Source organism: Somniosus microcephalus, chromosome 9 (genome assembly GCF_052327205.1).
Source record: "Somniosus microcephalus isolate GS21.2 chromosome 9, FLI_Smic_1.0, whole genome shotgun sequence".
NCBI classification, from domain to species: domain Eukaryota; kingdom Metazoa; phylum Chordata; class Chondrichthyes; order Squaliformes; family Somniosidae; genus Somniosus; species Somniosus microcephalus.
Genome location: NC_140995.1, coordinates 143,035,732 through 143,063,540, shown reverse-complemented (window position 1 = coordinate 143,063,540; position 27,809 = coordinate 143,035,732). Strand labels below are relative to the sequence as shown.

General features: G+C 43.4%; 1 protein-coding gene across 2 annotated transcripts in view; it reads left to right on the top strand.

The window, feature by feature from the left end:
* The window catches only part of lama4 (laminin, alpha 4), a 223,205-nt gene that overhangs the window by 86,827 nt on the left and 108,569 nt on the right, over positions 1-27,809 (top strand). For both annotated transcript variants that reach the window (XM_085997349.1, XM_085997347.1), the window contains exons 12-18: positions 1,770-1,934; positions 3,245-3,438; positions 6,177-6,293; positions 15,895-16,043; positions 16,930-17,071; positions 21,546-21,642; positions 25,400-25,516. In XM_085997349.1, coding sequence (XP_085853475.1) covers positions 1,770-1,934; positions 3,245-3,438; positions 6,177-6,293; positions 15,895-16,043; positions 16,930-17,071; positions 21,546-21,642; positions 25,400-25,516 — 981 coding nt within the window. The remainder of the gene's footprint in view (positions 1-1,769; positions 1,935-3,244; positions 3,439-6,176; positions 6,294-15,894; positions 16,044-16,929; positions 17,072-21,545; positions 21,643-25,399; positions 25,517-27,809) is intronic.

The following is a 27,809-nucleotide window of genomic DNA, read 5'->3' as shown; positions in this document are numbered from 1 at the left end:
GAGCCGGAGGCAAAAATGTTGACTGCGGTGGTGACTTTGATGGCCACTGGTAAGGGGTGTCCACCTGGTCCTCTGTGTTCCAGGTCTTGTTGCAGCATTGCGCAGATGTCACCTACTACCTCTCGCGACAGTCGGAGACGCCTTTGGCACTGCTGCTCAGATACGGTGAGGTAGCTGACCCTGTGTCTGTAGACCCTGTTTGGGGGGTATCTCCTGCACTGACGGGCTTCCATGCACTGGCCCCTTCTGGCCTGTGCAGCTTCAGGTGGATGAGCAGCTGCTTGGCACTCCTGTTGTTGCTGCTGCTGTTGTTCCTGGTTCTGCAGCTGTCGCGCTTGTCTTCATCCTCATCTAATGTCCAAAAAGGAAGGAAATAAATGGCTCCCATGCTTCTGGTGTATGCCTCAGTTGAGGAAGCGCTCAGTGAGGGTGGCGAAAGGGTTTTCCCAGGAGGTCACACTGGAGATGGGTGTCAGACTCCAAACTTCCACAGCTGTGCTTATGCCTTCTAAAAGTTCCCCCAGACCTGAAACAACAAAGTCCTGCCACCTACAAATGATGGCTGATCAAATATCCTATTTAATGGTGGAGCTGCAGCTAATTGTCAGCAATCCAATTGTGCTCCCGCCAGGTTTCACCATCGTGTTTCAGAGCAGGCGTGCTTCACATGGGAAAAGGTTTAAAATCACAAAGGCCTTTCAAAATGGGATAATAGAAGCATTTTAGTGCTTGTTAAGGGCCTTAGGGGCCTATCCCGCCTCTTGGAGGCGGGACAGGGATGGGAGCAGTAAACACAATTTCATGAAAATTGCTTGGAGGCGGGATGGAGGCAGGGTTGGGCCCGCCCACCACTTTTTGCAATTTTAACACACCACACGCCTCCATTCCCACCTCCACGGCCCTGGGAAATTCGAGCCCTATGTCTCTATGGGGGGATAAATTCAGTATCGTCCCATTTGGGGCGCCATTATTGGCTGTGTGCAAAGTTTAGTGCCTAGCGCTAATTATCGCCTCCGACGGCAAACGTGGCTTTTATCACCCATGGAGGTGATTGGAGCGCTAAATCAGGCGCTTCACACCTGTCTTAAGGTGCAAAGGCCGAGCAGCGAGGTGCTGCCTCAGAGCACTGGCGAAACAAGGAAGAGCAAATCAAAATGAACCTGCAAAGTGCTGCTCAGTACCCAAAACCCCTTCAGACAGTGTTGAATCTCTCCAGAAGTCTCTCTCTCTCTCTCTCTCTCAGAATGCATGGTGCAAAAATGTCACCAACAAAAAAAGGCAGGAAGCGGTCACCTTTAAATAGCACTCCCCCAGTCCCTTTCTGACTGCAAAACGCTCCCCTCAACCTGTCGTTGCTAGCGGCAGGCGGTAAGGCATGGGACGCCACTCAATATCCGGTCCCGGGCGCTACCGGGGCGTTGCACACTCAACTGACGTCACGATCTGCCGGCGCAGGAGATTGTGGCGGTAGTGTTTAGCGCCGCCACAAAATGTCTAGTTAATATCGCGAGCGGCGCAAATATCGCAGCGCCCGGGCACTAGTTACTTTGCACCCCATTAGCGCCCTCTTAAGGCTCTAATGGGAGGTGCAAACAACTGAATTTTCCCCCCTATAACTCTAATGGTCTTGAAGACCAACCATCGGATATATGTCACCAATAGTTACCCATACCACATTGTAGGGCAGTTGAAGTTGGCCAGTTGGCTTATCTGATAACCTTTATTATATTTATAGTTTGGTTAAAGTATTATCTCATTCTGTTTTGCAGATGTTATTGAAGGCTTAAATAAGTATGGAGTAGAAGAAGACCTGTCGGCTGAGGAAATCAGCAAAAGCTTTCTTAAGGTGGACGAGATGTTGCACGAGATGAGAAATCGGAACTTTTCTGAGCAGAAACCATTCACTGAGGAAGAAAGAACAAAAGCCCAGAGCTGTATGTTTTACTGATTCACATTAATGTTATCCTTTTAACAATGAGAAAGGATCATACTTTCAAAGATATGATAACCCAACACTATGTTGTGTGAAATAGATAAGGAACCCTATCATTGAGATAGGTAAACAAATACCTTACATGATTGTAACTTCAGTCCGGAGAATGCTTTTTTGTTTTCCATGTAGTACAAGCAATGCAGTATTCGAAGGGTTGCATTATATGTACCCATTTTCAGCTAATCCATAATACATGTCCAGTCCCGAGTTCCTGCTCCAGCCCTTTCCAAAGTCATTCTGTCACCAGCCATTAGAAGGTATATGAGAACAGTCCAGGTTAGTTACATTTTCATCTGATGAGACATATCTGACCTTTACTCAGCACCTCAACCTGACAGATCTTGGCTGTGATTGGAAAAGTGACAATGGAAAAGGAACAATGGGTGTGACCTTACATCCTACCAATCCTTGGCACAGCATGTTCCTAACTGGTTGACTTCATCACCTGATAGTCTGGAAATCATGTCCAATTTATTTTGATAATGTAGTTACTGTAGTACATTTCAGAAATCCTACATTATACCTTTACTGTGAAAAGCAGGATTATGGCAATGGCTAGGAACTCTCACCCCTGTGATTTAGTGAAATTTAAAAGCATGTACTTCACAGTGTTCAGACACTAAAAGGAAGTCACTCCTCATAGAATGCTGCAAACAACATTTCTCACTATTTTGTCAGGTTTGTAGAATCTGTCAACAATTCCCAGTTTTGTTGAACTCCCAGATCTTGTCAGCAAGTTGTAAAACTTGTCCACGGTATCAATTGTTGGCCATTTTTAAGTAAGATCTTGTAAGTCTCATCGGGAAAGACACCAAGTTCTAATTGTACAATGCCAGAGGATCTGATTGTAGCAATAAACCCAATCCAAAAAGTTGTTGATGAAGAATAAAATCTTATACTGAGACAGTTGGAAAGAAGAATCACTATTCAGGAACATGGGTCCATAAAGAACACTCTCGGACACAGTGTTGCTTCTAAGAAACATTGGTAAAGGACACACAATTTCCAGGTTTATGTCAGAAACCAAATTGCATCTATTTTAAAAGATTTTAGTAATGCCAGGTTTAAATGTAACTGATTTACTGATCATTTAAAAAGATCAAATGCTGTCAGGATGCAACAATCATCACTGTCCAGAAGGATAAAAAAACACATTGGCAGAGACTCACTGAAAAACCTCTCAATTAGTGTATGTTTGGGCATTCCAAAACACCAGTCTGAAAAGATGTTCAATATTTGATTACTTTTTAGTGCTAGATCATGTTCGTGGGCTTCAGGGTGTGCTGATGGAAAACACTGACTCAATTCATAGAATAGAGGGCAATATTACCGATTACAATACCAATCTCTCAAACCTGAAGGAGGCACTTGAGGATACAATCAAGACTGTTCAACAAACAGAGGAGAAGAACAGAGAAAACATCAATGGATACCAAAGAAAAGAGGTGAACCTAACACAGTATTGCTTTCGGTCCAAGCATTGAATAGCTCACTGACAGAATCCAAATAAATCAATTTGTTACATGTGACAAAATGAAAATGTGATCTGTCTGTACTTACTATTCAGACAATATTTGTTTCTGTGCTTTGGCTTAGAGTGGCTTTAAGGTGAAAGGTAAATGAATATTGAGGGTTCATTGATCAGAATATGGACATTTACCCTACACTAGTTGAGCAACTTTCTATGCCTATGATGGTCCATGGCACATGGTCCATAGAGGACATGGGTCTGATGACACAAAGCCTTTCCTTATCCTGTGTACTTCTGTTCTAATTGATGCATTTAAAGGCACTAAAGGATTCTCCAATCCTGCACTCTCAGTAGGGTAGCAACAAACATGGTGCCCTGCTGGGATCTGGGTATCAATGAATTTATCCTACTATGTTTTAATTGATTTTAATTTAACATATTCTTTTTCTATCTATTTCCATTATTTTTGTGTCAGAAAATTTTTATATTTTAACTGAATATGGATGATCTCATAGAAACGTGATTGAAAGCACCTGTATAAGAAAGTTAAATTAACTTAAAGTTTAAATCAATGGTTCTCAAACTTTTTTGGTTGAAGGACCCTTTTTCAAATGGATTAGTAATCACGGACCCCCCATTTAAATTATTATTGCCCCATTGTATTGATAATATACCAGGATCTTCTGACAATGAGTTTCAATGTAGCTATAGTGACATTTACAAAACGGGAATCCTCAAGTATATATGTATATAATAAAATGATAGTGATTTTAAAGCATTGAATTTTTTAAGTTATAAATGCATTGGTTATTCGGTGTATTCAAGTGCTGCCCAGATTATTATGTCAGATTTGCTCCTTGGTCAGCCCTTAACCGTGGACAGACAGATCTAATGTAATGTATGTCTGACTTACAGGGCTTGTTCTTTTTGGCCGTAACCCGGCACTGCTGCAGCCGGCTGGTAGTCAGGATGGGATCTTTGTTTACAGATGGTTGGTTCCTCTCCGAACAGCTGGCCCTGCGCTTTTCCGTCTCTGAATCCTGTTGCTGGCGGTGGCATAGCGGCCGCTGCTGGCCCACAGACTTTATCCGTCCCTTCTCCTCCTCTTCCTGCTGCGCACAGCCACTGCTGCCACCTCCATGGCAACCATTCACTGCCCTGTTCAGCAGCGCCCAGCTGCTCCGTACCGGCTCGCTCTCCATTACCGATTGGGGGGGGGGGTCGCGGACCCCCTGCAAAGCCTTTACGGACCCCCAGTTTGAGAAGCACTGCTTTAAATGACTCAATCACTGATGCACCCTGAGTATTAATGGCTACCGAAATTCATCTAAGGTGCTAGAGATATAAACAAAATGAGACAACAACCCAAGTTTCCAATCAACCAGTAGTTTTATACAGATATGGGGTGGTACAGGAAATGTACTCCCCTCTCCTTTAGTGTTCTGATCCTGCCTGTAATTCAGAGGTCAACCATATTAGCATAATGGAGATCAACTCCCGACATGACTGTGATGGAAAGCTTGCTATTGGTGAGCTGGAAATATGCTGCAGTATATAAAGAGCTGCAGTAGCTTACAAAGGCAGGGATTATAACTTACAAAGAAGCACACCTATTTTTCCAAATATGTCTGCCAGTAGTTCTGTAGGGCAGAAAATGCCTTGTTTCCCCAATTAGGTCACTGAAATTTTCTTGAAGGAAATGAGGCAGAGAATGGAGCTCTCTTTGGGGTGGAGCGGCCCAACAAGAATAGCAAATGGTGAAAGCCAATGTAAAAGCTGTAAGCAACATATCACATAACTGGAGAGTGAATGCAAGAAGAAGTTTCATTTCCTTACCAGATCAGCCAAGAAGAAACAACGAATAAAACAATAACAAATGAGTTGTTCCATGTAAGTCTTCAGGCAGGGCTCCTTAAAAGCACTTCCATCAACTGCTCAGGCCCCAGAAACTGCAAACATCTATTTTATATGGGCAGGTAGATGAATCAGTGATAATTCCTAGCTGGTAAGCTGCGAAATTATCTTTTGGCTTTTAATACATCATTGAGATTTTATTTAAAAATGAAAACTATCAAACTGGTAATTGCTCTTCGGGCCAATAAAAAAGCTGGTGGAAACTTGGACGGGATGTTAAGTGGGTGGGGAACTGGCTCTGATGTCCTCTTTCACTGTCTGTAGAGTGCCCACTTGGACAGCTGCTGGTGTTCATGGAACTGTACCCCGTCAGTGCTCTCCAAAGAGGGGAGAAATCTACATAAACAAAATCAAATTGAAACTCACCTTCGGCAAATTATTTTACTTTTTAATAATCCAATAACTGTAATGCCTGGATGGCCAGTAGCTTGTTCCTACCTCAGGCCTGGGAACCTGTGACACACAGTGGTGTGGGTGCACTGGACACTGGTCACTGCATTCAACACTTACTAACAGCACTGAGTGGCAATAACATTTTATTCTCTCAGTGAGAAGTCAAAACTGTTTCAAAATTAGGGACAAACAGTCTGCAGCTCTGCAGATAGTCAAGACAGCCATTAGATTAATCTAAGAAAACTTAGCAAAGCTAAGTTTAAATTGATTTATTTTACTACATTACCAGGCAATTCATAAGGGAAGCTGTACAATACATTTATAAAACTCCCTGGAATATTCCATTAATTATAAAACTTCACTAATGTAGTTTCTAAACAATTTTTGTGTTTTTCTCTTCCACAGAGACTACAAAATGCATTAAACAAACACTTTGATGCTGTTAACGTGACCCTTCAAATGGCTAGTGACGGTTTGATAGACACGGAGATTGCTATATCAGAACTAGAAAACAAGATTGTGGTAAGACAAGACATAAACCTTAATAACGGGCGAATGCTTAGTAGCTGTGAGAGCCAATGACTGGGCGAAAATATATTTAGTTTTTTTAGAAAATCAACAAAGAAGATTTCTGCTGTCCATTATTTATATAAAAAGGTATTAACATGTGTATGATTCTGCTATAAGTAGTGTTCAGGGGAAGTCTTCCCTTGGCCATGTTTGATGTCCTCTTGCAAATGGTCATTCTTTTATTTTTCTTCCCTATTGGATCCTTATACCATCCACCGCAGAGACATATACAGATACCCTGCTCCCAACTCTGTGACTACACCATTATAAAGTGGACAACTATAGTTCTTATCACATCCTCAAAATGTCCCAATGTGGTTCACATCCAATGAATTACTTTTGAAGTGCATTCACTGTTATGTAGTCAACCACAGCAATCACGGTCCCACAAATATAAATGAGATTAATGACCAGTTTTTAGTGGGGCTGGTTGAAGAAGAAATAATGGCTGGGACACCGGAAGAACTCCCTGCTCTTCCTCATGTACTGTCATACCTCTACTTTTAACAGGCAAACAAGGTCTCAGTTTAATGTCTTATTCAAAGGACAGCACCTCCAACTATGCAGCACCTTCTCAGCACTACACTGGAGTGTCAGCCCATGGTCTTACTTCAATTGTCATGTTTTCTATAGTCATACCCTAAAAATAGGATGTTACATAAGAACATGAGTGGGCAGTAAGGTGGCAGATGGAGTATAATGTAGGGAAATGTGAAGCTATTCACTTTGGTAGGAAGAATAGAAAAACAGAATATTTTTTAAATGGTGAGAAACTTTTAAATGTTGGTGATCAGAGAGATTTGGGTGTCCTCGTGTAAGAAACACAGAAAGCTAGGATGAAGGTACTGCAAGCAATAAGTAAGGCAAATGGCATGTTGGCCTTTATTGCAAGGGGGGTTGGAGTATAAGAGTAAAGAAGTCTTGCTACATTTGTACAGGGCCTTGGTGAGACCACGCCTGGAGTACTGTGTACAGTTTTGGTCTCCTTATCTAAGGAAGGATGATCTTGCCTTGGAGGCTGTGCAACAAAGGTTCACTAGATTGATTCCTGGGATGAGAGGGCTGTCCTATGATGAGAGATTGTGTAGAATGGGCCTATACTCTCTGGAGTTTAGAAGAATGAGAGGTGATCTTATTGAAACATACAAGATTCTGAAGGGGATTGACAGAGTAAATGCTCAGAAGTTGTTTCCCCTGGCTGGAGTGTCTAGAACTATGGGACATAGTCTCAGGATAAGGGGTAGGCCATTTAAGTCTGAGATGAGGAGGAATGTCTTCACTCAGAGGGTTGTGAATCTTTGCAATTCTCTGCTCCAGAGGGCTGTGAATGTTGAGTCGTTGAGATTATTCAAGGCTGAGATAGATAGATTTTTGGACACTAGGGGAATCAGGGATATGGAGATCGGGTGGGAAAGTGGAGTTGAGGTCAATGATCAGCCATGATCTTATTGAATGGCGGAGCAGGCTCGAGGGGCCGTATGGCCAACTCCTGCTCCTATTTCTTATGTTCTTATGTTCTTAACATATGAATTAGGAGCAGGAGTAGGCCAGATAGCCGCTCGAACCTTACCCCCAATCCCATGTGCTTTAACTTTGCATGCTAATCTCTTATGCGGGACCTTATCAAAAGCCTTCTGAAAGTTTACATCCACTGGTTCTCCCTTATCTATTCTACCAGTTACATCCTCAAAAAATTCCAGTAGATTAGTCAAGCACGATTTACCTTTTGTAAATCCATGTTGACTTTGTCCAATCCTGTCACTGTTTTCCAAGTGCTCTGCTAGTACATCTTTTATAGTGGACTCTAGCATTTTCCCCACTACCGATGTCAGGCTTACTGGTCTATAATTCCCCATTTTCTCTCTACCACCTTTTTTAAATAGTGGGGTTATATTAGCTATCCTCCCATCCATGGGAACTGTGCCCGAATCTATAGAATTTTGGAAGATGACCAGCAATGCATCTACTATTTCTAGGGCCACTTCCTTAAGTACCCTAGGATGTAGATTATCAGGCCCTGGGGATTTATCGGCCTTCAATCCCATCAATTTCTCAAACACCATTTCCCTACAAACACTGATTTCATTCAGTTCCTCCCTCTCATTAGACCCTATGTTCCCCGACATCTCTGGGAGGTTATTTGTGTCCTTCTTTGTGAAGACAGAACCAAAGTATGTATTTAATTGGTCAGCCATTTCTTTGTTCCCCATTATAAATTCCCCTGATTCTGACTGCAAGGGACCTATGCTTGACTTCACCAATCTTTTTTCTCTTCACATATCTATAGAAGCTTTTACAGTCAGTTTTTATGTTCCCTGCAAGCTTACTCTCATATTCTATTTTCCCCCTCTTAATTAATCCCTTTGTCCTCCTTTGCTGAATCCTAAACTGCTCCCAATCTTCAGGTTTGCTACTTTTTCTGGCCAATTTATATGTCCTCTCGTTGGATCTTATGCTATCCCTAATTTCCCTTGTTAACCATGGCTGAGTCACCTTTTTTGTTTTATTTTTATGCCAAACAGGGATGAACAAATTCTGTAGTTCATCCATGTGATCTTTAAATGTTTGCCATTGCCTATCCACCGTCAACCCTTTAAGTAACGTTCCCCAATCCATCTTAGCCAACCCGCGCCTCATACCATCGTAGTTTCCTTTATTTAAAATCAGGACCCTATAGTCTCTGAGTCAACTAATTCACTTTCCATCTTAATGAAGAATTCTATCATATTATGATTGCTCCTCCCCAAGGGGCCTCGCACAACAAGATTGCTAATTAATCCTTTCTCATTACATAATACCAAGTCTAAGATGGCCTGATTTCTAGTTGGTTCCTCAACATATTGGTCCAGGAAACCATCCCGTATACACTCTAGGAATTCCTCCTCCACAGTATTGTTACTTATTTGGTTAGCCCAATCTATATGTAGATTAAAGTCACCCATGATAACTGCTGTGCCCTTATTGCACGCATCTCTAATTTCCCATATAATGCCAACCCCAACCTCAGCATTACTGTTTGGGGGTCTGTATACAACTCCCACTAATGTTTTCTGCCCCTTAGTATTTCTCAGCTCTACCCATACAGATACCACATCATCCGAGCTAATATCCTTCCTTACTATTGTGTTAATCTCCTCTTTAACCAGCAATGCTACCCCACCTCCTTTTCCTTTTTGCCTGTCCTTCCTGAATATTTATTACCCCTGGATGTTGAATTCCCGGCCTTGGTCACCCTGGAGACATGTCTCCGTAATCCCAATTATATCATATCCGTTTACATCTATTTGCGCAGCTAATTCATCCACCTTATTACGAATGCTCCTCGCATTAAGACACAAAGGCCTAGAAATTGGCCTGAGGTGCCCAAGCGGCGCAATGTTCGCCTGGGCGCTGGAATTTGCGCCACGATTGCCGCATTAGCGATCGCCGCAAATTCAGTTGAAGTGCCCCTAGAGGGAGACGGGGCGCGGCTCGAGGTGCTCCGCGTCCCTCTTAGGGTGCTGAAAGTGAATTTCGCAGCACTACGTGCCGCAGCACCACATGCTGCAGCATGGCACGCTGCGGTACTGCAGGCCTTCCTCGCACTGTTAAGGGGGAGGGGCCTGCAACAGCGCGAGCCCCGATCGTGAGTGCCGGCAAAAGAGCCCGGCACCAAGGAGAAGTGCCAGGCTCTTGGGAAACAGCCGGCAATGCCGCGGCGGGGGGGGGACCAGGAGGCCGGGGATGGAGGTGCTGGCGGGCGGCCGCCGAGAAAGCGGCTGCCCCGCACCTCCACCTTAACTTGTGCCTCTGCTGGCGCAGCAAGGCCCCGTGAACCGGGCGCAGGTAGCGAACGGCGCTACAGCGGCGTTCGCTACCAAATATCACGATCGGGGCACTGCGCACACCGATGACGTCATCGGTGGCGGCGCAGTGCAAAAGGCTAAGGCCACCATTAGCGCCCCTGCTGAATATCGCAGGAGGCACAGCCAGTGGCGCTACAGCCACTGACTGCCTCTTTAGGTGCTAACAGGTGGCGCTACTCACCAAATTTTTCCCCCAAAGCCTTCAGGCTTGTTTTTTTAACACTCTTAGTCCTTTTAGAATTATTATTTACTGTAGCCCTGTTTGATTTACACCCTTGATTTCTCTGCCTTCCACTTTTGCTTTTCCCCTTCCTGTCTTTTGCTTCTATCCTTGCTTCCCTTTCCTCTGTCTCCCTGCACAGGTTCCCAACCCCCTGTCATTTTATTTTAAACCCTCCCCAACAGCACTAGCAAACACTCCCCCTAGGACATCAGTCCCGGTCCTGCCTAGGTGCAAACCGTCCAGTTTGTACTGGTCCCACCTCCCCCAGATCCGGTTCCAGTGTCCCAGGAATTTGAATCCCTCCCCCTTGCACCATTCCTCTAGCCACGTATTCATCTGAAATATCCTTCTATTTCTACTCTGCCTCTGTGTCTTAAATGGCTGACCCCTCATCCAGAGACTATGCCACCTTGTTCTAGACTCTCCAGCCAGGGGAAACAACCTGAGGTTGAGTGTGGCTTTGTAATAACATTTCATGATCAACTGAGATCATTGAAAGGTGTGTGCCACTGCAGCCTGGTCCTCCTGACCACATCCCTGCTTATGCCCTCCTCTGCAATGTGCAACCAGGCTGCGTTGATCTCCTGGGGGGTCTCTTCCACCCATGGGAAGGGAAGAGGGCTTCCCTGTGTGCTCTAACTCCCTCCATAAGCACATGGAGGGAATCATGGGAGAGCCTGGGTGCAGCCCTGCCTCTCTGTGCAGTGCTTGTCAGTGTTGGCAGCACCTCAATGCTGTAGAACACTGACAGCACAAATGTCAAAAGAAGGTTGGCCATGGTCCCTTTAAGGAAACCGGCTGATGACGCATCATCAAATGACATCACCAGACCCGCTTCCTCTAATTGGCCGGGAAACACGCTGGGCAGGCTTAACAAGCCCAATCAAAGGAAATTCATTTCACAGGCCGGGATGGAGACAGCAGCGGGGTCAGGACCTGCCATCGGCATCGCCCGCCACGGACCCACCGAGGTTCGTAAAATTGCCAATTATTTGAATTTCACCATAACAATAAAGTATAATGATATGCTTGTCAAAGGGGTAGAGTATAGAAAATGCAAGGGTGAAATTAAAAAGGAAATTAGGAAAGCAAAGAGAAGGCATGAAAAAATATTGGCAAGTAAAAGTAAGGAAAACCCAAAGATGTTTTATAAATACATAAAGAGCAAGAGGATAACTAAAGAAAGAGTCTGGCCTATTAGGGACCATAAAGGAAGCTTGTGTGTGGAGACGGTAGACATGGGTATGGTTCTTAATGAATACTTTGCGATTGTCTTCACAAAAGAGAGGGACGATGCAAACATTGTAGTTAAGGAGGAGGAGTGTGAAATATTAAATGAGATAAACATAGTGAGAGAGCAAGTAATAAGGGGTTTAGCATATTTGAAAGTAGATAAATCACCAGGCCCAGATGAAATGTATCCCAGACTGTTAAGAAAAGCAAGAGAGGAAATAGCGGAGGCTCTGACCATCATTTTTCAATCCTCTCTGGCTACAGGTGTGGTACTGGAGGACTGCTAATGTTGTACTGTTGTTTAAAAAGGGAGAAAGGGATAGACGGAGTAATTACAGGCCAGTCAGCCTAACCTCGGTGGTAGGCAATTTGTTGGAATAATTTATGAGGGACAGTATTAATCGTCATTTAGAAAGGCATGGATTAATCAAGAACAGTTAGCATGAATTTGTTAAGGGAAGGTCGTGTCTGGCTAACTTGATTGAATTTTTTAAGCAGGAAACAAGGAGGGTTGAGGAGGGTAGTGTGTTTGATGTAGTCTACATGGAATTTAGCTGGGCCACCAGGGATCAGAGTATTGGCAAAAGAGCGCGGCACTCAAGAGGAATGCCAGGCTCACAGAGCGCATCCGGCACCCTGCAGGGGGGCTTCAGAGGAGACCAGGAACAGCAATGGGGGTAGGTGCTGGCAGGCGGCCAGCAACAAAAATGGCTGCCCGGCACCTCCCCTTTAATTTGCGCTGCCCCGGCCACATGTATGCCCCCTGACCCTGTCGAACATAGCGTCCCGTGGTAAGTCAGGGGGTGCTACCGAAGATCACAGCCGGGGCGTGAGCAGGGCGCTGCACACAATGATTACGTCATCGCCAGAGGCACAGCACCGTGGGGCGCCACCGCTAACCTCATGCTGAATTTCCCGGGAGGCGTTAGCGGCGCCACACCCAGGTGCTAGTTATTTTGTGCCCCATTATGATTCTGTGATTAACATCGCCATACTTTAGTGTCAGCTTGACTTAGTTGGTCACATGCTTACTTGTGGGTCAGGAGATTGTGGGTTCAAGCACCACTCTAAGATTTGAACCATAATCTAGACTATTATTGAGGGATTGCTACACTGTTGGAGGTGCTGACTTCAGATGAAGTGTGTACCTGTTCTGGTCATTCAAGGATGTTAAAGATTCCATGACACTATTTGAAGAAAACCAGGAAGTTCCCCTAATGTCTGGACCAACATTTTTCCCTCAATGAACACCACAATAACAGATTAACTGATTATCCATCATGTTGCTGTTTGTGAAATCTTGCTGTATGCAAAATGGGTGCTGTGTTTGTCTATTTAACTATCGATATATTTATGTCAAAATGTAATTAATTGTGTGTGAAGTAATTTGAGACATTTCTGAGAGTTGGATAAGGCAATTTATAAATGCAAATCTTTATTTACTCTGCTTTGATTTAATTCATTTTTTTGACAGAAAAATGAATAAGAAATTGAAGAGTTAAATGACAACTGCATAGTGTGTGAATGGTTAGGAGGAGGGAAGCTGGGAATAGTTCTAAGTTGTATTGTTGTGAAACTTGTGTGGCTGGTGGACCCGGCTGGAAAACCTATGGCTGAGAAGGGAAGATAACTTTTTCTCAGCCTTGATATGTATAATTGAATTAATGAGAAGGCAGGATGAAAGCATTTTCAAAAAAAAAATTTTGAATTATTTTGTTGGTTTGTCTTCTTGCCAGTTGTTTCGTGTTGATTCAATAAACAAAGTGAACGCAATGCTTTGTTAAATTGCCAAATCATTTGAATTTAAGTGGGAAGGTGCTAGGTTAAAATTGTTCAGTGCCTGCGTCAGATCGCAGCTGTCTGAACCCGAGAAAATCAGGGTCGGCCTTAGGATTACCGGGAGTCCAAGGAACACAGCATTATTGGCCCTCTCAAATTGTGTTCAGTTTTGGTCAGCAAGGCATAAGGAAAACACTGAAATCATGGCGGTGGTGCAGAGAAGAGCCACAACATTGACCCCTGGCATCAAAGGATTGAGTTATAATGAAAGACTGGACAGACTGGAGCTGTTTAACCTTGAAAGTAGATGACTGAGAGAGGACCTTCTAGAAATACACAAGGTGATATAGAAAAGATGATTCCAGAGCTAAGCCTCAAGGTAAGGCATTACAGTAGAACAAGGTGACGTTGTTTAAAAGTGGTGAAACTTCAATTTAGGACAGATTTCAGGAAGCACTTCTTCATGCAAGAATTATAAACACTTGGATCTTCTGGGTAGGGTAGTGAAGATGAAAATCTTAGACTTGTTTAATTTACTATTTGATGACTTAACGGGAAGGAACATAGGTGGTGAAGAACCTCGCCTGTTATCCCTCTGCTTGCTATGTTCTGATATACATCGATTTTACAACACGGAAATGGTGAGGACGATTTGGGTTTAAGAACATAAGAACATAAGAAGTAGGAGCAGGAGTAGGCTATACGGCCCCTCGGGCCTGCTCCGCCATTCAATAGGATCATGGCTGATCTGAATCTAGACTCACATCCACTTCCCTGCCCGCTCCCCATAACCCCTAATTCCCTTATCTGCTAGGAAACTGTCTATCTCCATTTTAAATTTATTTAATGTTGCAGCTTCCGCAGCTCTATGGGGTAGCAAATTCCATAGATTTACTACCCTCTGAGTGAAGAAGTTTCTCCTCATCTCAGTTTTGAAAGGGCAGCCCCTTATTCTAAGATTATGCCTCCTAGTTCTAGTCTCACCCATCAGTGGAAACATCCTCACCGCATCCACCCGATCAAGCCCCCTCACAATCTTATATGTTTCGATAAGATCGCCTCTCATTCTTCTGACCTCCAATGAGTAGAGTCCCAACCTACTCAACCTTTCCTCATACGTCAACCCCCTCATCTCCAGAATCAACCGAGTGAACCTTCTCTGAACCGCCTCGAGAGCAAGTGTATCTTTTCTTAAATATGGAAACCAAAACTGCACGCAGTATTCCAGGTGTGGCCTCACCAATACCCTGTATAACTGCAGCAAGACTTCCCTGTTTTTATACTCCATCCCCCTCACAATAAAAGCCAAGATTCCATTGGCCTTCCTGATCACCTGCTGCACCTCCATACTAACTTTTTGTGTTTCATGCACCAGGACCCCCAGATCCCTTTGTACTGTAGCACTTTGCAGTTTCTCTCCATTTAGATAATAACTTGCTCTTTGATTTTTTCTGCCAAAGTGCATAACCTCACACTTTCCAACATTATATTGCATCTGCCAAATCTCTGCCCACTCACTTAGCCTGTCTATGTCCTTTTGCAGGTTTTTTATGTCCTCCTCACTCACTGCTTTCCCTCCCATCTTTGTATCGTCGGCAAACTTGGATATGTTGCACTCGGTCCCTTCCTCCAAATCGTTAATCTAGATTGTAAAGAGTTGGGGTCCCAGCACTGACCCCTGCGGAACACCACTAGTTACTGATTGCCAGCCCGAGAATGAACCATTTATCCCAACTCTTTGTTTTCTGTTAGATAGCCAATCTTCCACCCATGCCAGTATATTCCCCCCAATCCCGTGATTTCTTATCTTGATCAGTAATCTTTTGTGTGGAACCTGGTCAAATGCCTTTTGGAAGTCCAAATACACTACATCCACTGGTTCCCCGTTATCCACCCTGTATGTTACATCCTCAAAGAATTCGAGCAAATTTGTCAAACATGACTTCCCCTTCATAAAACCATGCTGACTCTGTCCTATTAAAGAATGAAAGCAATTTGTTCTTGGCCTCAGGGATTTAGGTGGGTTGGAAAACAAGGGCTGGATTAGATCTTTTGATTGCAGTCGATGTCCTTGCCTGTTTAAGGGTGGATTGCTACTTCTCCTCCACTTTATAAACAATTAGCACATAGCACCTCGTTTTTAAGGACTTTGAGGACTACTTGTGCAATCTCTTCAGTCTGATAAGTATTTTCATTTCTGACCAATTGGTGGACGTTGGGGCAGCAGAACTGTGCAAGCTCTGCGAGTTTTCAATCAAGAAGAAGTGTTCAGAAACCAAGATCTTTTCAAAGCCTGCTTATCCCTTTTTCCCTCTATCTGAAAATATTGAACTTTTTAATAATTTTATACTACCATAGCAAATATCATAAAACTATTTCCAAAGTTTTACTTCTTGTTAAGAGGAATTAAAAAAAATTTTTTTTAGATTTTCTAACTTTCTTGTTTTGGTTTTTTGAATGGCGTTTGTTTCAGAACCTGTCTGCATTCCATGCCTCAATAGATGGTGCTCAAAATATACTGAGGCAGAAACTGACTAATCTCTCTACATACGACAAACCCCTGGCTCTCCGTGCTATAGACTACGCCGAAGTGCTTCGCAAACTTGCCTCAGAATTGACCAAGTAAGTTGTACTATCCAGCATCTATATATAACAAAAATCAGTATTGTTATGAGCAGCAATAAAACAACAATGGAAAAGAAAGATAGCAGCTCAGTGGAACACTCAAACACTCATTTGACCTTTTCCTGGTAGCTATCTATTCCTAATAAAGATAAAGGATATATCCAGCTCTACATCTGTTATGAAGTCATGTATTTTTAACCAGACCACAGTTTTACTAGAGACACTAGACAGGATTTCAGAATGTCCTCCTATTGTACTATGTTGAAATGTGTCTTGATGATTATTTTGTGTTGGAGTCCATAGGGAAGGACACAGTTTTACACTTATTTATATGACAACATATGGCAATGTGTTACAAGCCAGTACTGTATCAAATGATTACGATGCTATCACAAATCATGAAAGTGAAGCAAGATGGGTTTATTAATGCCATCGGAACGCTGAGCTGAAAATGCTTAGACCCTATTGCAGAGTGTGTAATTCAATGCAGGCTCCTCCTGGCCCACAAGCAAACTCTAAAAATGTAAAAAGAACTTACCTGTGCTTCCGGTGGCCTGGATTCTTCCTGCGCCAGTTATCGCTGATGACCTTGTAAGCCTTAATCAGCCCACGGTTAAAATGGCATTTGCGTCCCTAAGGCATCATTGGACATGATTCTGCCATTTCAATTAGAACCCTGTTCCTCTGGGGCAGGCAGCCATCCCATGCCTGGATTCAAGCAAGTAAAAATGTTGGGGGCAGGAATGCCTCGGCAACATGCCGTGAACCCATCATGCCATCTTAACCCCCACCGTTCCCACCGGGCAGAGAGGGGATTAAAGTCAGCTCTTATGTGTTATCATGTATAAAATTACTTAAAATAATGATCCTGTTCTCTTAACAGTATTTTGAAGAGTATTGATGCAAATGGTATTGTCCAGAAGGCTATAAATGCTTCAAATGTCTATGATAATATTGTCCAATATGTGGCAGAGGCTGAGAAGAATGCAACTACTCTGCTTAATGCTGCACAGAGAGCTGAGGATGTAAGTGTTCTTATTTTTATTTTGTACAGTATACTGTAAAAAAGATAATTCAGCGTACTTCAATAACACCATGGACATTTAAATGTGTTTAACATGCACAATTACATATAGTTTAACTTGCATATACATTTTTTAAAATACATTTCTTCTGTTGCCAGTAAAGTATACGAAGGAATGGAATTCACTTTCTGTAACTATAGGTAGCGCAGGGGTTAGGTATAGTGCAAATCTACCTATGTTTTAATGAACATCACTACTCCAACCACTGCTATGTCAGTGCAATATTTCTATTTCACACACTAGCCATCCCTGCAGTCTCTGAATGAGATTGCCAGGATGTGCTGAATTGTGGGCAGCAAGACAAAAGGTACTGCAAACATTTAAACTGTGTTTACTATTCTGGATACAAATGGATTAACAGTTTTAAACAGTAATACATTTTCCTTGTTATATTCTCTTTATGTTAACACCCAGATGACATTGGGGTAGATTTTGTCTGAGCGCTAAATGGAAGGAAAATCAGGCGGCAAAAAAATACAGCAGCTGAATCTCACCCCAATTTGGCTGCATCTCCTCAGCTTGGACTACCCCAGAAAGATGCTTGACAGTGAAGTCAATTTGTGTCCAACTGGAGCTGGCACATTGTTACAGAATGCAATGAGCATCAAATTAGTAAAATGTTATGATGTGCATTGAAACCACTCAACAGCCTAGAAATTGTTATTGGTGTGCTATTAAGGGTTGACTAATCACGACTTTGGGCTTTCAGAGGTCCCTTCGAAAGCTGCTTAACAACTAATTTTATTGATTTGTATAGGTGCTTTACAATGTGCACTTCAATGCCACACAATGGGCTATCCAGTGGAGAGCCACATTAATTATTGCAGAGGAGCACTTGTTAAGTCAATAACAAAATACTGCGGATGCTGGAAATCTGAAATAACAACAGAAAATGCTGGCAACACTCAGCAGGTCAGGCAGCATCTGTGGAGAGAGAAACAGAGTTAACGCTTCTGACGAAGGGTCATTGATCTGAAACGGTAACTCTGTTTCTCTCTCCATGATGCTGCCTGACCTGCTGAGTGTTTCCAGCATTTTCTGGTGTTATTTCAGCACTTGTTAAGTGCTGTGATGAAGCATTTAAACCCTTAAATAGTGCAGGGAGCTAAGGTTAGCTGTTATTGCAGCAATTTTGCTTAGACTTGCAGTCATGGAGGCAGAGGAAAAACAGGTTTAAAGCAGAGACTGTGACAGGCCTGTGCTATGAGGGAGCTAAAGGGCAAACAATAGAAAGGTGGGCAACTGTCATCCACTTGCAGTTTCCCAGAAGCACTGGATGCTGCAGGCATGGAAATAAATCACTGAAAGGGTCAATGCCACTTCCCAAACACCCAGGACAGAACGGTCATCAGGAAGAAGCTGTCTGACTTGAAGAGATCTGCTAAGGTAAGCCAACATATTTTTATGCATGCCAAGTATCTGTCACAAGTAATTAAACAAGCAGGTTCCCTTCTAAACTCTTCCATCTTTTCCTGATGTAACATACTAAACTGTAACAGGTGGTTACTCAGATTCCGTTTAGACATAATTCAAGCAGCCCAAGGAATGAGTTTTATGAATGGAGACACTGGAATATCTACTTAAATTACCAAGTGCTTTTGGCAATCTGAGTGACAGCAACTATTCTCAGAGGAGATTAACACAAGGAATGTTCATCTTTAAGCTCGAGCATATAGTATGGCTTTGAAATTGAGCAACAGTTTGACATTATCATTGATCTATGTGTTTTCAATATTTCTACTATTTTTCTGTTTGCAGGACAAGATTTCATATAATCAGCAGTAGCAAACCGGCACTAATGGGATCTAAAACACTTCAAGCACTTGACACCTTTTTAAAGAGGCCACTTTGGAAATCATAGATCAGCAAAGCATCAAGAGAGTTGGCTATGATGAAGCTGGAGACGTCCTCCGAGTTTATGGCTTGTACCAATATGTTTATGTCATGTAGTGTTGTCCTACTCTGAGACAGGCACACCCACAGTAACATCACAGAGAGTATTGTTCAATGGAAGTAGTGCTTGAAGGTGCTTATTTGAGGCAGCATATTGACATTTTGGAGTCAATTTTCATCTTCACAGCATGGACGGTAATCATTTGATGGACTGAAAATCAGGCGCTTTCTATAATGGGTGGGCAATGTACTCCACCAGATCATTGTCCATGTGGTGAAGATGAAAATGTACTCCTTTGCTCCCTTTTGTTTTCTTAGAAATGGAAATTTGTTGCCACAGCTGCTGTCACTGAGCAAGCCAGCACTTCACAGTACCCTGTATTGCTATTGTTACCTCTGTCAAGCACAAGCACAGCTACACGTTGCAAAGAATCTGGATAGTAAGGCTGAGAATATAGCACATGGTGAGTCACATTGCAGAGGTGAGAAGGAGCAAGTTGTGGTGTTCGCAGGACCAGCCAGCCACAGGTCCAGCACAGTTTCTGACTCTTCTGAAACACCGAGAGATTCAGACCCCAATAGATCTGCTTATGAACATAGGTTGCTATTTGGCCACAATTGTCTAGGGGTCACTCATGCCCATTCATAATGTACTATAAGATCTGTTGAGTCTGGAGTCGATTAACAAGATCTGCACTGTCTAGGTTGAATGGTTACCTGCACTGCAGTATGTCATCGAGTGTATGGCAGCTCCTGTAGCATTTGCAACAGAGCCCTCATTGACACAAGCTTATAGGCACAGTGGAAGCACAATGCTGACACTCTTGTTATAGAAGACTAGAGGCCAAATTTTAAACATGGTTTCCTGGCCAACTTCAACATGTTGGGAGATCAGATGGAGATGACCTTGAGACTTGGATTCACAGGCCACATGCAGACCAATGGGTATGTTGAGAAGTGTCCAGCATCAGAAGAATGCTTGTAGCAAATGTGGATCAGGGGTCTGTCTTAAAAGGCAAGACCACATCCAGTCCACCAAGGCTTCCTGTGCCAGATAGCGAGCAGGACCAGCCAGCACCACACACAGCTGACACAGATGCAGGACCATCACAGTTCACAATGCCTAGGGCCACCAGAATTCCAGCAGATTGCCAGTGAAACGCTGCAGCTAACCAGCACATTTCCTCTTATTGCAAGTAGCAAGTTAGGTGTCACATGTCAAAAATAAACCACAAGCATAAAGGCGAAGCACCATGGTAAATCATCGACAGACCAAACAATGGATGAAATAAATGCACTGCACTTGATTTGAACATTGTGCTGAATATTTATGTGTGATTGTTTGTAATAATAAAGGTACTCTTAGAAAGCCAGTTGGTAGAATTGTGTAGTCCTCTTATGCTGTTGTTGCCGGTCAATGATCAATGTGATGAGTGTGATTACGAAATAACTCATCTGTGACCTCCTTTACGCACCTAGGGACAGAACACTGGCTTGTACTGCCGATGTAGCCAGTGGTAGCCTGAAAAGAGGTGGATACATAAAAATTGAGGGTGATGGTTTATTGGGAGATACATTAAAAAAGACCAAACTTCTTTTGTTTATAAGTGTGCCATCTTCTGAAAAAGGTGTTTGGCAATTTTTGTTTTGTTATGATACAGTGACCTAAATCACTTGCCTCAATGTATCACGCATTTTTGAATCTTTCTTAGCAAAGATGCCGCCTGGATCTTAGGTTTTTTGGAAAGAGAAAAATTAACACCTATTCAAGAAACTGAAGTGAGGGAAATTGGTACTTGCTTAGATAGCTGTTTACTGGTGAGACTGGCAACTAAAAGAATTGACTTACATGTCTCTGTTTTAGCAGAGGAGATGAACAAAATAGTTTATGGACATTACTATATAATATAAAAGCTGTCCCCCTTGGCTCAGTGGTCGCACTTTCACCTCTGAGTCAGAAGGTCGTGGGTTCAGACCTTACCCCAGAGACTTCAGCACATAATCTCAGCTGAAACTTCAATACAATACTGAAGGAGTGCTGCACTATCGGAGGTGCTGCCTTTTGAATGGTATGTTAAACCAAGCCCCCTTCTGCTTTCAGTCTCTGCTGAGGCCTATAGACTCCTGTCATCTTTGGGGCTTTTTTGTAAGGGGTCCTTGCCACCCTGTATGGTGCTGCAGTGATGTCCCAACTGCAGCACTGTCTGAGTTTCCTCAATACACCTGGAGTGCTCCCTCTTGTTGGTCGGAAGTCTGCCGGGAGCCGTAGATGAGTATTAAATCCTAACCCAAGCAAATGGGTCGGAGTTGCAGCAGTGTCTGAGGGGTATGCAGAAATCCCAAACTGCCAGAACACTGCTGCAAAAAAGGAAAATGCAAACCATTGTATTTTTTACCTGGTAAGATAGCAGATAATTCATGGTGTGAACTTGATATAATAGTTGAGACTGATTGAAACCATCCTTGTCAAAGTAGGGAATGCTGCTGAGTGCATTGAGCATGTGATTGTGATTGTTTACAGGCTGTGGAAGGAATTCAAACACAGAGCACATGGCTCAGGAACATCAGTGAGGTGCTTCTGAACAAAGTGAAGGAATTAGCTGAAACCATGGAGGACAGTAAGTATATTCAGCCATAGTAGGAGTGCTCTTTCAGGACGTGCAAGGAATCCTTGGGCTTTCCCTGCCCCAGCCTGCCCTCTCATTCCCAGCACTGGCATCTGATGCTAACTCATCTCGCCCTCCCCCCCGACGCCCCCTGCGCCACGCCCTCCCCGTTCCAGCACTAACCTTATATCTGGGACCGTTCCCTTGGGTCCTGGCTGCGTTTGGCTCCCGCCCTAATTCCTGCTCCCCTGATGACGTTGACGTCATTCCCACCTGTTTCAGGCAGGAGACAGCTCATTGGTATTTAAATGAGGCCCGGGAGTTAAAATGTCCCTGGCCTCATGCCGAACTCTCTGTTTCCCAGCAGCTGACTAAATACCACAGATAGTGATCTCAGAGTGATGTGGGGTCAACAGGCCAGAATTATTTTGCCAGCTACTGTGTTGCTCTCTGGAAGGATAACAGAGCTCACCAGTATACAAATGGTAGTTAAATTGTTAATGTTGGAAAAGAGCTGATGAGAGTGTTCTACATTAGTAATACATTAAAAAGATTTAAAATTAAGTTTTAAAGTTCTCTGGCAGTTCAGTGGCTTCACCCCTGGCTACAGCTAAACAGCACAGTTGTGAAACCAAAGTGGTCCAAGGAACCTCCTGCATTTCAGATGACTTTGAACCTGAACAGAACTACACAGTTGAAGTGATGCAAATCTGAAACTGTTTTACATCATTAAGTATGTAGTCTAACTGGCCTGCAGGAATTATCCAACAGAGTCCAGGGCCCCGATATTTACAGTGAGGCAGTTGGGGGTGGGGGCGGGGTTGCGGGTGGAGGGGAGGGTGCGTGGGTGCTCATAGCGGCCAGGAAATGCTGGTAACGTGGAGCTCCAGCCGAATTTAATGGCAGGACCTCATTTGAATTTTTTTCTCCATTTCCCGGCTGGCAGCCAGGTAAGTGGAGAGGTGTCAGGCAGGAAAGGCTGCACTTGAAGACCGCAGCCGGGAAGCGGAGAGGAAGGCAGGGAGTGAGCAAGAGGTGGGGGGGGGGGGACATTGTGCGCCGGGGGGAGATCACGGGGTGGAAGTGATTGTGGGTCGGGGGGGAGATTGCGGGACAGTGGCTGGTGAAAGTGATCGCGGGGAGGATGGCCAATCGTGGGGAGGGAAGCAGGTAAGTTTGGGTGCTGAGGGGAGGCACTCCTGCTCCTCCTGGCCCACAAGCAGTGCTGTAAAGGTACTTACCTGCTGTATCCAACCTTTATCGCCTCCCTTCAGCTGCCAGGTTTCACGAGCCTTGGGAAACCTGGCCCACAGGCATTAAATCTAAATGGCTGCTAAAATTTGAGACATGCAGCCTCATTAAACTATTTAAATAACTGACCCACCTCTTGAGCGCAGGTTAATCATCCGCCGCCCAACTTGCCTCCATTAAAACCGGAAGTGGGCGTGTTCAAGGCGGGCTGGCGTCAGGTTTCAGATTTTTCAAATTTTAGCTCCTGCCCATCATGGGGAGAGTTAAAATTTGCACCCCCACAGGAATTTATTTCAGTAATCTAGAATATGCTTTGATAATGGTTAAGGATTGTGGCTTGTAAGAAATGAGTACATTTTCCATCTTAAAATATGGGGGTCCAAGAATCCACGTGCATCACTAGGGGCACATCTTGTGTAAAATGGAAGGTCAGGAATCCCAATGAAGGGTGCCGGGAGACCAAAGTGGGCCCCACTCTGCCAACGGGCAAGCCAGTATACCAGCCTTCACTTGGCACACCAGCCCAGCAGCGGATTCCAGGTTGGGGACGAGGAAACTCTTGGCCGAGGATTCTGTTTCCCCAGCCAAGCTTTCTTCTGATGCAGGTGATCTTGCTTAGGTGGGCAGAGGCTCCTTCCCCAACAAGACATTGTGGAAACTATCAGGAAACCCTGAGTCCCATTGTATCTTGATCCTGGATTAATTTATGGCCTTTTCACCACTGATTTTTGGCCACAGGATTCAGTTTGAAAGTTGCATTTTCAAACATTTTGGTTGAATTGTACATGTATATTTCAATTTGGACAAAAAGCATGCATATTAAAACTTATCATTAATAATTTATTGTGTAATATCAATTTGTAGAAATAGTCCAAAAAAGGTGTTCAGTTATATTGGTTTTGAATATATTAAAACTTGCTACTGAACCATGATTATCGTTGGGAGTAAAATATAACAGACTATCTAGTCGCTCTAGGTAATATTAATTCAATTGTGGTTTGTCCATTCAGCACCCTGGATATTTGGATACAGCTCTGCTATTATATCAATTTGTAAGCATGCATAATTCACCTGGCTGAGCTGTGAATGCAGGCTTCCCAAAGATTTGATTTGAATCAGTGTGCATCTGGCATGTCTTGCTCAACTTCAGTAAGTTAAGAGCTGAGCTGCAATTCAAGTTGATTGTCCTGATCTGCACCTCAGTCAGGTACTGGAGAAGAACACATGGCTTGTGCATCAACTTGCATTCTACTCCAAAACTGTCATTAGTTACCCATCTATCACCTTGTATTTGCAATACCTCAATGTTTTTTACAATTAGTTGTCAGGATGTTGGTGATGCTGGCAGGGCAGCATTTATTGTCCATTCCTAGTTGTTTTGAGAAGGTAGTGGGCCTTTTCCTTGAACTGCTGCAGTTTCTGTGGAGATGGTCCTCCCATGATGGTGATAAGACCTCAATACTTAAGACATGAGCTAGTTGGATTAGGGATACTTAGGATATCTGTATGCCTGTGTTATAAAATAGAACAAAGTGGAACCTTATTTTGCAGACATCTATAACAAACTTGTTCCCAGTGAAAACTGTGTTTCATAGAAACATAGAGATAGGAACAGGAGTAGGCCATTCGGCCCTTCGAGCCTGCTCCGCCATTCAATGAGATCATGGCTGATCTTTCAGTCAATAGACGAGCTGAAGGAGTAGATTTTCAACTTGCCATCAGGCATAAAACTGGCCTTGCAGATCGGCTGCCCATTGTAGAAACCACACACTTTTTCTTTTCTATTGAATGGAAATGAAAATCTGGCTGCTTGTATAATGGGCAGCTCAGTTTCACAGCCAGACCCCCAAATCTCGAAGAGCAACTTCTACTGAGAAAGAAATACTTTGAAGGTCCCATGACTTTAACAGTATAAGGTTTACCTATATCTGGTATTTTCACACTCGCACATGGTAACCATGTGGAACAAAGTAGAAAGCAGTGAAAGTTGAAGATATTAATTTTAAGAGGTTGATTAAACATTTTTGGCAGATGTGTATTGGAAGTAGAGTAAGAAGTTTGTGATATTTGGGATTGCCCAACGGATGAAGATGGTTGTTTTCAATCCTGTATAGTCCTATGTTACTAAAAAAAATTGGGACATGGAGGTGGGAGAATGTGTGGGGTCATTTAAGAATGTCTAGTGATGCATTATGGGTAACAATGGTCTCCTGGATCTTGCTTGCTTGAGGGAGTTGGGAAGAAATTTCCCTGAGTGTTATTCCGAAAATGTAATATTTCTTTTCTATTTAATTCCCTCCCCCCAGGAGTTAACATTAGTAGTGATTAGGGAAGGACATGCATGAGGTTGCAGTCTATTGGAGAGGGTGAGCATTATTAGGCCTGGTGGTCTTTGCTCACCTATCTTTTTGTATATTCATATATTGTGTGTGTAATTTTTTTCGATGGCACTATGTTAATTTACAGTGCTCACTATTAATTTGATGTCACTTAAGCCTGTTCTGTTTACTTCCGACAGATGATGAAACAGCTTTTCACGATACCAGGAGCCATGTGGACGTAGTTATCAGCAAGAAAAATGATACAATGGACCGTTTACTAAATGCTGTAAATCAGTTGGCATTGATTGAGCCAAGTAAGTACTTCTCTAGATATATTTTTCCTTAAGGTACAACAAAAGCTTTAATTTATATAACTTCTTTAACATTGAAAAACAGACAGGTGATGGACAGGTTGGCTGTAGCAGGTCTCATACAGCGTAGCAAGGCTGGAAGCCTCTGTGCTGACAATTATAGCTTTTTAAATTCAAAATTGACACCTAAGCCTGTGCAATCCTGCGATCAAGTGCACAGATTTTCTAATCTTTAAAATGTAAATATCCCCGTCTGCCCACAGGATGAATGTGTGCCCTTTGCATTCAGCAACCCTACAGCAGAAGTGATGGGAAATATCTTGGATGACGTACAGGAAGACATATTATACATCACCCATCACTTCTGGTGGGAAATCGGAGCGCTGTAAAAGTGGGCAGGGACCCGGCATAACCGGTTCCCAGCCCATTTCCTGGCGCTACCTACCCCAATTGGCACAGGGAAGAGAGGAAAGTCTCAGCCCGAACGTTTGTAATTTGCACTCGATGTTGTTATTTTCTTGAGGGAAGGGGTATACCACAAGAATATTGATTTGTAATAAGATATCAAGGTATTTGGTTATAGAATAGCATTACTGACATATAAATAATGGGGTATTACATGCATATTTTGGAGTGTCCTCACCACTCTCATTAGTATCAGCTTAAGATTATTTGTGGTAGGGGACACAGTGTTGGCTCACATTTCACAGTTTGTGAACAGGAAGCTGGGTTTCACAGCTGCTCACACTGTTGGGTAAACGGTGTGTGACAGCAATGGTTGGTATCACTTTAAAAATGAACATTTTTTGGCAGAGCTTTACAGTGGCTACTTCTAAGCAACAGCTGATGTCTATCCTCATTGTCGCAAGACTATCTCTTTCAGGTGGTCTCGCATTCATAAGAACATAAGAACATAAGAAATAGGAGCAGGAGTAGGCCATTCGGCCCCTCGAGCCTCCTCCGCCATTCAATGAGATCATGGCTGATCTGCCTCAATTCCGTTCACCGGCCCTATCGCCATATCCCTTGATGCCCTTGCTAGTCAGAAATCTATCGACTTCTATTTTGAATATACCCAATGACTGAGCCTCCACAGCCCTCTGGGGTAGAGAATTCCAAAAGTTCACCACCCTCTGTGTGAAGAAATTTCTTCTCACCTCAGTCCTGAATGACCTACCTTTTAAACTGAGGCTGTGGCCCCTGGTTCTAGACTCCCCAGCCAAGGGAGACATTCTCCCAGCATCCATCCTATCAAGCCCTGTAATAATTTTGTATGCTTCAATGAGATCCCCTCTCATTCTTCTGAATTCAAGAGAATACAGGCCTAGTTTATTCAATCTCTTCTCATAAGACAGTCCCGCCATCCCAGGAATCAATGTCGTGAACCTTCGTTGCACTCCCTCTATGGCAAGTACATCCTTCCTTAGGTAAGGAGACCAAAATTGTACACAGAACTCCAGGTATCGTCTCACCAAGGCCCTATATAATTGGAGTAAGACTTCTTTACTCCTGTACTCAAATCCTCTTGTAATGAAGGCCAGCATACCATTTGCCTTCCTAATGGCTTGCTGCACCTGTACATTCACTTTCAGTGATTCATGTACAAGGACACCCAGGTCCCTTTGAGCATCTGCTTTCCCCAATCTTTCACCATTTAGAAAATACTCTGCCTTTCTGTTTTTTCTACCAAAGTGGATAACTTCACATTTATCCACATTATATTCCATCTGCCATGTTCTCGCCCACTCACTGAGCCTGTCAAGATTCCCCTGAAGCCTCTTCACAACCGCCACTGCCACCTAGCTTTGTATCATCAGCAAATTTGAAAATGTTACATTTAGTCCCCTCATCCAAATCATTGATATAGATTGTGAATAGCTGGGGCCCAAGCACCGATCCTTGCGATACCCCACTAGTCACAGCCTGCCATCCTGAAAAAGACCCGTTTATCCCTACTCTTTGTTTTCTGTCTGTTAACCAGTTTTCAATCCATGCTAGTATATTACCCCCAATTCCACGTGCCCTAATTTTGTTCACCAACCTCTTGTGTGGGACCTTATCGAAGGCCTTCTGAAAATCCAGATACACCACATCGACCAGTTCCCCTTTGTCTACTCCACTAGTTACATCCTAAAAGAACTCCAATAGGTTTGTCAAACAGGATTTCCCTTTCATAAATCCATGTTGACTCTGCCCAATCTTACTATTAGTTTCTACATGCCCAGTTATTGCATCCTTTATAATAGATTCCAGCATTTTTCCAACTACTGATGTGAGGCTAACAGGTCTGTAGTTC